Source organism: Ascochyta rabiei, chromosome 9 (genome assembly GCF_004011695.2).
Source record: "Ascochyta rabiei chromosome 9, complete sequence".
NCBI classification, from domain to species: Eukaryota; Fungi; Ascomycota; class Dothideomycetes; order Pleosporales; family Didymellaceae; genus Ascochyta; species Ascochyta rabiei.
Genome location: NC_082413.1, coordinates 168,488 through 178,967, shown reverse-complemented (window position 1 = coordinate 178,967; position 10,480 = coordinate 168,488). Strand labels below are relative to the sequence as shown.

General features: G+C 55.1%; 2 protein-coding genes across 3 annotated transcripts, besides 5 other annotated features; one reads left to right on the top strand and one right to left on the bottom strand.

Annotated features, from left to right (window-relative positions):
- Window positions 1–1,631: 1,631 nt before the first annotated feature.
- Window positions 1,632–7,047, bottom strand: EKO05_0005613 (uncharacterized protein; the record flags this gene model as incomplete). Of its 2 annotated transcripts, XM_059636643.1 has the most annotated exons (4): window positions 1,632–2,290; window positions 2,426–2,795; window positions 2,844–6,350; window positions 6,646–7,047. In XM_059636643.1, 4 exons carry the CDS (start codon window positions 7,045–7,047, stop codon window positions 1,632–1,634), a joined length of 4,938 nt encoding a protein of 1,645 aa, XP_059492626.1. The 2 variants fall into 2 exon arrangements, with proteins under 2 accessions (XP_059492626.1, XP_059492627.1); XM_059636644.1 differs by having other exon boundaries at window positions 1,632–2,795.
- Window positions 7,048–7,411: 364 nt separating this feature from the next.
- Window positions 7,412–9,190, top strand: EKO05_0005612 (23S rRNA (guanosine(2251)-2'-O)-methyltransferase; the record flags this gene model as incomplete). The annotated part of the gene is made up of 1 exon (XM_038945774.1): window positions 7,412–9,190. The coding sequence occupies one exon, from the start codon at window positions 7,412–7,414 to the stop codon at window positions 9,188–9,190; it is 1,779 nt and encodes a 592-aa protein (XP_038798628.1).
- Window positions 7,985–8,016: a tandem repeat.
- A 156-nt stretch (window positions 9,191–9,346) lies between the features above and the next one.
- Window positions 9,347–9,706: a mobile genetic element.
- Window positions 9,487–9,599: a tandem repeat.
- A 172-nt stretch (window positions 9,707–9,878) lies between the features above and the next one.
- Window positions 9,879–10,480: part of a dispersed repeat that runs on past the window's edge.
- Window positions 9,973–10,008: a tandem repeat.

The following is a 10,480-nucleotide window of genomic DNA, read 5'->3' as shown; positions in this document are numbered from 1 at the left end:
AGTATTCGTGGAGGGCGCAACACGGCGAATACTTTCAACCCCACCCCTCCCCTCCCTTTCTTCCAGTGTTGAATCCCACATCTTCTTCGCGAGAGGACAGGCCGTCACGAAACACATTGACCTCAAGTGCGTTTCTTAGGACAGAGCGGCATAGAGGATACGCATTCCGTGATATATCCCCCGTTTCTCAGCCCACGAGTATGGGATACAGAACAGCAGGACGTTATCGAGAATTGAGCAACGCCCCGACAGGGGCTGGGAGTAGCTTGCACCGCTGCTTTATTTTGGCCCTAAGACGTTTGTCCACACATGAAGGCGCTTGTACTAGAGGCAAACCTGGGTCGAAACCAAGTAGCGATTTGCTAGACGCTCAATTTCCGCAGGTGGAACATGGGTTTAAGAACAGCAAGGTGCGCTGAAGGTAGAAGGGGTGGCTTTAGATTGCCTCAGAGTCACCGACGTGATTGTCGAAGAGCGCTTGGTTGGGAATGCGGTATGTAGAACTTATGGGTATAGTAGCGAGATTAAGTCGTTGGTGTGACGTTGTAGGAGGTGTACAATGTATGGTTGACGGTTGACGATGAACAGGCAGGCGACGTACCGGTTCTCGCTAATGGGATTGAAGGTAGACACAATTCCAAAGTACCTATTCGAAACTTTACAGACGAGCCATATCCACTGCACCTCTGCCTAAACAACACTACGACAAACACCCAAGACAACACCCCAGTCCCCCCTTTTTTTTTTTGCTAACCAACCAACGCAACCCCAGCATCTCAACAAACCGCCCTATCCAACCAGCACTGAGCCAAAACTCCAAAAATCGTCCCAGATCGCAACAGTTTTCTCCCCAACAGCCGTACGTTACAGCCGCTCCACAGATCGCACGACGCCCCACCCTCCACCGCGTGCCAAACCCACCACGCAACAGAACCGTCCTCCCCGACCACTCCCCCAGCAATGCGCAAGAACCAAGGCGAAGAACCAAGCAGGGATGAGATCGCAGTCCGAAGAGACCAAGCATCTCCTACGACGCGAGAACCACACACGCTGCAATTCCTTAACCCTAACCCTAGCCCATACAACAACCACCCCACCCCGGCCCTGACGTCTCTCCATACCCCGTGCTGCGCGAGCAGCGGGCCGTCCAGATCCAGACACCGCACAGCACAGCCGCGGCGCATCGTGAGCATGGAGCTAGCGCTGATCTTCCCGACAAACGTCCCGTTGCGGATCGCTCGGAGAGCAGTGCTACAGTAACGCGTCGTCAGTGCCTGTATAGTCCCAATGCGCACCAGGGTTGGAGGGTGTGGGGTAAGTTTTCGAGGCGAGAAGAGAGGAGGTGTGGAGGTGGGGATGATATATCAGATCAGATCAGATCATATCGCATAGCATCGTTGAGTAGAAGGGTTGGTGATGTGAAATCGAATAGGGTGTTTTTGTTTGTCATCTTCTCTCCTTGATCAGGGGGTTTACGCAACCTACCCACCTACCACCCACGGTCATGTGGTGAGCGTGCTTCCTCGCCTTGTATGTATGTATACACTGAACTGCACGGCCTGTTCGAAGACCCCATCTACATACTCTTCCGTCGCATGCCTTGTCGCGAAAACAAAATTAGTAGCCACGACTCATTCCTGGTCCAAAAACCCCATAAGCGCATTTTCGACATCGCGCTCATCGAACTGGCCTTCTGCGTGTCCCGTCTGCGCCCTGCCCGGCTGTGGGGGATACGGCCCCTGCAGCGCGCTGTGCTGCTGGGGCGGGGCGTAGGGTCCGTACTGGCCCTGGCCGTGCTTGATGTGCTGGCTTGGTTGGGGCGGTTTGGAAGTTGGGTCGCCGGGGGTTGCAGGACCAGCACCACTGACAGCAGGCTGCCACGGTGCTCTTGCACTTGTCGCCAAAGCGATGGCGCTGTTGGTCGCGGCGAGGTTGCCGGGAATGCCTGCTGCTTTCTCTCTATCGCGCTTCTTCTGCTGCACAAGGGTGCCTTTGACGCCGCGGAGGTACTTCGTTGCGAGGTCGACGAGCTCTTTCTTCTCGGGCGAGCTCTTCAGTGCTCGGAGCATCTCGCGCACTTGCGTCTCCGATCTGATGTGCGGGCATGTGCGGCCGTAGCCGTAGTGCGCTAGGCCGCAGAGGCCGCAGTGTTCGACGCTTGCGGCTTTTAATTCGCAGGCGCCAGAAGGATGCGGTTTGAGGCAGGCGAGACAAGGACGGTTCGTGTGCGAGGAACTCGTTGGCTCGAAGGGGGAGCGGATGGGGATTTGTGCGCGGACGAAGGGTTTCACTGATGACACTGGTGTTAATGTCGGAGATGCTGGAGGTGAGATCAACGAGATAATTGTTGGCTCTTTGGCGTCTTTCTGGGAGGTCGGATGTGTAGCCTTGACGACTGTGACTGTTGATGAAACTTGCGGCTTACCACTGCTTTTCTGCTTCGGTGGGTTGACAGGGCTGCGCTGCACAGGAGCAGGAGTAATCTGACCCGGGAGATAAAGCGTCTCTCCACCCTTTGGCGGATATGGAGACTGAGTATGATGAGCGAGATCGCCAACCTTCTGCTGCTGATCAGGTTCTGCGAGCTCTTGCCGCACATCGACCTCCGGTACTTCAGCCTCCACATCGGTATCCTCGTCAGATTCGGCTTGGAAATCAGTATCGCTCTCGGAGTCGGATCGTTTCTTCTGCTTCTTCCTCTTGTCGATCTTGACGGGCGAGGGGGGTGCTGCTTCTTCGTCGCTGTCGTCTGCAGCTGCTTGCACCTTCTCTTGTTCGGTCATGTAGTCGACGTTCTGCGACATGTTAGCAGGGATGGCGGTGGCTTTTGTTCGAGTGCTCACAGCTCGGGCGCGCTTGCCTCTGCCCAAAGCGCGTGCTCGGGCAAGGGCTTCAGCAGCAGCCTGCGCTTGGCGCTCCTTCAAGATCTTGTCCCATACACCTGGATCTGGGGCGACCTCCTCTTCAACGATATCGAGATTGTCTTGCAAAGAGCCTGTGTCATTGGCCCAAACACGGGCGAAACTGAATTGCGACTTGGCTGAATCATCGTCGGCCGCGCTCTTCGTGTTTTCGATCTGGCTGCGGTCAAGCAGCTTCTCGATTGATGCATCGTCGTATCGAATGTCGCGATCTGCCGTGTCGTCTTTGAAGAGTTCAGCAGCGCCGTATTTGAGAATAGACTCGACGTCGTGCTCTTCGTCCTCGTCAGCGTCGAGCTGTTCTACAACGACATGATCGAGCGCCATCTTCTTGCGACCCATCTGCACGATTTTCTCTTCAACAGAAGCTCGTGTCAGAAGCTGGAAACACAGCACCTTTTTCTTCTGTCCAATGCGGTGAGCTCTTGCGATGGCCTGCAGATCTTGATGCGGATTAAAGTCAGGATCAAGAATGATGACGGTGTCGGCTGTCGCAAGATTGATGCCCACACCACCAGCGCGGGTCGATAGCAAGAAGGCAAATAGAGGCGAGTCGGGAGCGTTGAACTGATCGATACGCTTCTGCTTCTCCAGCGAGCCGATGGTGCCGTCTAGTCGCTGATAGGCCATCTCCAAGCCGTCCAGAAAATCTTCTATAATGTTGAGCATGTCCAGGAACTGACTGAAAATCAAAACGCGATGTCCGCGCTCCTTCAGCTTCGGGAGCAAGGTCTCGAGGAGGCTCAGTTTCGCAGAGGCCTCGACAAGATTGCGGTGAGAGACTGCTGCGACATCGCTACGCTCTTCAATCTCGCGGCTGTACACGAACGGATGGCAGAGGCACTTGCGCAGCTGCATCAAGATGTTGCTCAGATTAGCACGCTCCTGCTGTTTGAGACCCTTGTCTGAGGTGAAAAGCGCCTTGAGAAGCTCAGGGCTCTTGGACAGAATCGACTTGTAAACCTGCTTTTGCAGATGGCTCATGGAGATGGGTAGGATGATCTGACCGAGTGGGGGAAGGAAGGTCAGCACTTGCGCTTTGGTACGGCGGAGGATGAAGGGTCGGATCTGTTCATGGAGCTCCTTGATGTTTTCAGAAGTCATCTCCGCATACTCCTCCTCGATTGCTGCGGCATCGATGGTCTCGTCCAAGAAATGCAGCAAGTTGAAAAGCTCCCTGGCGTTGTTCTGGAGAGGCGTACCGGTCATGAGCAACCTGAACGGTGCCTTGATTGCCGACAAGGCGGTGTACAGTTGACTCTTGTCGTTTTTCAACCGCTGGCCTTCGTCGGTGATGAGACCTGCCCAGTTGACGCCCCGAAGAAACCTCCTGCAGCTGTCGTCTGAGGCAGCTTCGTAGGAGGTAACAACAATGTGGCATCGAAGGTCCTTGGTGCCCTCAGGGTACATCTCGTACTTGTATGCCATGTCGCGAGCTTGGGACGACCCGAAATAGGCAACAACGCGCAAGGAAGGTGCCCATTGCTTGATCTCACGGCGCCAGTTGGCACAGGTTGAATTCGGAACGACGATGAGAAAGGGGAAACAGTTTTGTTCCTGGACCAGCGTTGCCATGAAACCAATGACTTGGATCGTTTTACCCAGACCCATCTCGTCAGCCAGAATGCCGTTCTTCTGATTGTACCATTGGTAGTATAGCCAGTTGAGACCGTCCATCTGGTACTTCATCAGTTCTCCACCAACGAGGTTCTCTGGTTGGGCCTGTCGTTCGAGCTTGGCGAAGGGTGTGTTGCGAGCTTTCTCAAGGCGGGCTTTAAGCGGACCTTGCTTGGGGATCTTGACATATCGCCCGGCAACCCAATCGTTGTATGCCGTGACAAAGTCGATCCATCGGTCGCCATCTTCTTGTGTAGGCACTTTCTCCCAGACAGCATCTTCGTAGCCGAGGCCTTTGTACTTGATCAGGGCTTTGTCGACCTCTTTGATGCGAGCCTTGTCGATCTCTTCGGAGCGAATCTCGACATAGCTGGTGAACTTGATGTCGAGGACGATATCGATGCGTAGATACTCTTCCGGTATCGCGTCTTCGGACCGCATCTTCGGACCGTCTTCCCTCTTGAAGAAGGCTCTCCGCATCGCAGGCGCACTGACGCCCCATGTCCAGGCCCCTGAAAACCACGCTGCACGGAAGTATGACTCGTTCTCCCACTTGATGAGGTACTGCTTGTCGTCTTCGTTGACCATCTCACACGGTGTACCGGGCCTGTAGGTCTCGACATCGGACGGGCGCCAAGCAACGAACCCTCCGACTTTTCTCTTCTCGTTGTTGTTGCATTCTTTGCACATCCACTTGTTCGAGTACTCGCGGAAGCGTTCGTCTGCCATTTCCTCGTCGTCGCGGTTGACGTCCATAGCGTAGGGCGAGAGAGGGGGCAGGTGGTGGTAGTGCCATGCTCGTGAACATTTGGTGCAGCGAAATAGCACATTGTGTGGGTTGTTGATCAGCTCAGAGGGCACGTCGGTGATGGGATCGTCGCCGTCGTTCTCCTCGCGCTCCTTCATCTCTTGCTGCGTGGTCTTGCGGTGTCGAACGGGCTTGCAGGAGCTGCCGTCCTTGCCACAATCCTGGCAACAGGCCAAGTTGGGTGCGAAGCGGTCTTTCTTTTGGTAAACATTCACACATCGCTTGCACTGCAAGATGAAGCGCTCGTCGCCCACTTTGGTCACGAGGTGCTCACGACTGCTTCGGGTACCTAGACAGTTCTTGTGGTATGCGAGAGAGCAGCCCTGGCAATATATGAGAGGAGCAACACCGGGGCCATCGTAGCACACCTCACATCCTTCGGCGTGCCGAGAGCGGAACAAGTTGCTGCGGGGGAGTGTCTCGAACACTTCTCTGACTGCCTTGAACTGTGGGGCCGAGGTCTTTGGCGCAGAGTCTGAGCGGTATATGTCATTCTCGCCTGTCTCTTCCATGTTGTTCATGGCGCGTGTAGATCGCTCAGAGTGGCGAGCACCAATGCGTCGAGCTTTCTCGGGCTTGAAGGTACGAAGGCCGCGCCGCTTACGCTTGCGACCAGGGAGGACATCTGAACGTAGGAGGTCGCCCGAGTCGCTGGTGTCTTCTTCCTCATCGCTCTCCTGGTCATGGTGAAGTCGAACAGGAATTGGCTGTCTGGTAGAGCGCCGAGTGGGTTCCAGAGTCTTCTTTTTTCGCCCTCTGCGCTTCTTGCCTGTATCTTCCGAGTCCCCATCGCTAGACGTGAGCTGTATAGGGTCGTCGTCGATGTCGTCTTCTGAGGAGGAGATGTCAATGGTGGTGATGTCTACAAATCCGTTCATGTTCGCTTTGAAGGACTTGCCGCGGAGTCTCATGTCGTCGGCGCTGGAAGAGGGGGTGTCGTCTTGCTCGTGGTTGCGCAGTGATTCCGGACCACCTGGGAGTTGGAGCAATTCGTCAAAACCGACCTGGTCTTGATTAGAAACGGGCAATCGCAGGAGATGTGGAGGGAGGTGGAGCGGAGCTATAAGCTAGCTTTTGTATGCGTCAGGGAGGTGCGGCAGAGAGGTGCGGCAGAGCAGCTGCTCTCTTACCCTCTCACAGAAAGCCCTCTCACGCTCTGATGCAAAGCTCTCACACTCTGATGCAAAGCTCTCACACTGTGATGCAAAGCTTTCTCACACTCTGATGCAAGGCTCTCTCACACTCTGATGCAAGGCTCTCTCACTTCTGCTGTCACTGGGTTGTTGCTGCGTCACTTACCTCTCTGGTGGCGCCCCCAACAAGCTTGACCTCGTACGCAACATGGTCGTTCCCCGTCACCTCCTGCACAATACTCTCGACCTCCTCCAGCGGCTCATAGTATGTGTATTCGTGCTTGTTCCGTACCGGCTCCGGTCGGATGTGCAGTAGTCTGCGAACCTTGGGGGGTGATTCGGCGTCGATGCCTTCTTCGCCTGCTGAACCAGATTCAGAGAGAAACTGGTCTACCGCGACTATGGCGCGCTTCTTTGCGGGCGACTGCGGTGCAGGTGAGCGTCTGGGTGTGGCAGAGCGCGGAGGAGGGGCGGAGGTGCGCATGTTTGCTGTGTTGGCGCCGACCCGGGTCGTGCCGCCTTTCTTGAAGGCAGTCATGAGCTGGCTTGCGTCTTCGTCTGAGCTCATGTTGGCGACTCGACGACGGTGCTAGCGACGCGTATGTGGCGGGCGTGTGGCACGGTGATGACGTTGTGCAGTGGTGTGCGAAGGCAGGTGTGGCGCTGCGTGGGTGTGTGGACAGGCGTTGGGACCCTTTCGCTTCAGGTCGCGCTGCCATTCGAGAGGGGGAGCGAAAACGGGGCGCGCGGGCGGCGTGGTGAAAGCCCGGCTGGCTGCACGTCCAACGATGGTGTGGACGTGCACGTCGACGCGTGACAGCGCGATTGCGCCAAGTACGGCGGGCCGTTGGTCACCAAAAGTCGGCCAAGGTTCAGATCAATCATCAAGCTCACTCGGCCCCACGCTGACGACTGACGACTGACCACCTCCCATGCCGTACCCTTTCACGCTTGGCAGCGTGCTCCTGCGCACGCAGCGAACAAGTCTCCCGCGCACCTTCTGCCGCCACAAGTCCATCACCGCCGCCATCGAGAAGGGCCGGGGGAGCGGACCCGATCGCTTTGCAGCCTCACGACCCAGCAGCCGCACGCGCACGGGCTTCCGCGATGCCCAGGCGACGTCCACGCGCGGAGAAGGGCCCGAGAGAGGCAGGTCACGGCCGTCGCGCAGCAAGTCGTCGCTTGGCGCCCGGCGCCGGAGGTGGGAGGACGAGGATGGCCATGTCGCGCCCCGACGGAAAGAGCTGCGAAAGAGCGGAGGGCGGCCAGACGAGTCGGCTGTTGACCGTCGCATAAAAGACCAGGACAGCGAGCGGCCCTCACATGGGCGGTCTGGTGCTGGTGAAGGGAGACCGAGCCGATTCGAGGGCGATGCAGACGACAGACGGCAACGCAGGCCAGAGAGGACGTTCGATCGCGATGAAGACGACAGACGGCAACGCAGGCCAGAGAAGACGTCCGGTCGCGGCGAGAGATCAGATGACAAGCGCTCGCCGCGAACCTTTGACCGCCACGACCGACCTGACGACCGCCGACCCGCAAGAACCTTGGACCGCAACAACAGATCTGATGACCGCCAACCCGCAAGAGCCTCGGACCGCGACGACCGACGATTGCCAAGGACGGACCGCGACGACAGAACCGCGCAGGCTGACCGGCCACGCCGCGGCAGAGACGACGACACCGACGCACGACCGCAGAGGACCGCCGTCCGCGACCGCGCTCCCGAATCTCTCCCCTACACCACCGCTGCCTCCGAGTTTATCTACGGCTACTCCTCCGTTCTCGCCGCCATCCGCGCCAACCGCCGCCAATACTACAAACTCTACGTCAACTCCCGCGGCCTCAACCGCGACATCCTCCTCGCCCGCGCCAAAGCCTCCAACCTGCGCCACATCACCCGCGAGGTGGGTGACCAATACGACCGCGCTTTCGACAAAGCCTCCTCCGGCCGCCCTCACAACGGCTTCATCCTCGAGGCATCGCCCCTGCCCGTCCCGCCCATCACCGAGCTGAAAGAGTGCTCCAAGGAGGAGGGCAAGTTTGAAGTCGTCCTGGGCCCGCAGACAAAGGAAGAACTGGCCGTCAACGGTACCCGCACGGCCTACCGCTACAAGACCTCTTCCTGGCGGTACCCACTGATCCTCTACCTCGACGGCGTGCTCGACGAGGGCAACCTCGGCGCCATCGCCAGGTCCGCCTACCTTCTCGGCGTCGAAGCCATCGTAACCCCGACTCGGCAGTCAGCACCCTGGTCGCACATCGCAGTCAAAGCATCCGCCGGCGCCGCCGAAGCGATTCCCATCTTCAAAGTCAGCGAGCCCGCCGACTTCCTCGGCAAAGCAAGCAGAAACGGATGGCGATGCTACGCCGCCGACGCCGTGGACCCACCCAGGGGAAAAGAAGCAGACACAGCCGACGAAACGAGCGACATCGTCTACACCCTCGCCCGCTCCCCCAAGCGCCTCGACCCCGACCACAGCCCCGTCGCCCAACACCCCACCATCCTGATGATGGGCGCCGAGGGCACGGGACTCAAGACCAGTCTGCTCAACATCGCGCACTACAAGGTCGGCATCAAGCATGGCCGCGAGGTGGACGAAGTGGGTGTCGACTCGCTGAACGTCAGTGTTGCCGCTGGCCTGCTCTGCCACGACATGCTGAAGCGGAGGAAGGTTGTGGAGCGAGATCCTGAGAATGTTGTATTCTGAACAACAGCCATCTCTCAACGCTAGAAGTGCCATGTGTGCGCTGTACGATACTTGTAGACCCCAGTAAATAATCCGTCCGGCAGAATTTCCAGATGAGATACCCTTGTTGAACACCCTCCTTCCTTCCTTCCTGCGTCCCTGCTCGTCCTGACGGGAGGATACACTTGAGCTGACCAACGCTAAAGCTAATCTGACCACCAACTCATCGACTTGGTCCAAGCAACACGCAAGAACACCAAAATTAAAATCTTTGCAGCTGCTGCACTCTATAACAATAAAGTATTATAGATTCTAGATAACCCTAACCTAAAAATAACCTTAACCTTAAGCTAACCCTAATCTCACACTAACTCTAACCCTAAGATTTTATTCTAAGATTTTATTATAAATATAATCCTAACATCCTAACATGTACATATTATCTTCTAAATAGGTTTAGAAGATAATGCCTAGCGTTAGTTAGGTAGAGCTGCTCAGGCAAGGTTGAGCTCTTAGCGTTGGTCAGCTCAGGCGTGTCCTATTGGAACGACTCCCAGCCGAGTTTATTCGAATGTCTGCACGCATCGAAAGATAGACCGCATCAGTTTATAGTTTGAAAACACAAGTCTTTTGGACGCTTAATGAACTGGAATGCGATACATGACAACGCAATGTATGACGTCACTGCCTTGCTATATCACACTAGAGCAGGAAGCAGGTCATTGGACCATGAGATTTAGAGGGCGGACCATGACTAAACCTAGATAGGCAGGCAACCATGCTTTAGCAGGGATCTCTAAAAGATAGCATAGTCTAGTACAGCTATATTAGGTATAGTAATAAGATTTTACTAAGAGTTGCATAATAACTTAATTAAATATATTTTAGTTCTGTTAAGAATATGTTTTTATAGTATAGCAGACCTTTTTTATATATTTAATCCTACTCTAAGTAACAGCAACTATAATAGCAATAAAAGAGAAGAGAGCAGCTTTAGTCTTTGTAATACTCTAGAAGTAGTTAAAATAGATCTTACTGCTTAGCTAGGTGTTATTTAGAGCAGTAAAGGGAGAAATTAGGTATAGTAGACGTAAATATGTTTTATATATATTTCTAATATATTACAGATAAAGATCTAATTTACGCCTAAAAGTTTATAGGGTACTACTCTTAATGCTATTAGGCTTAAGTATAGTATAGCGCTACCTCTAACTTATATCTAAAAGGTCTTTAAGATAGGTATATATATATTGTTTAGCTAGCTAAAACTATATATAGATTACTATAGACATAAGAAGCTATACTAGCATA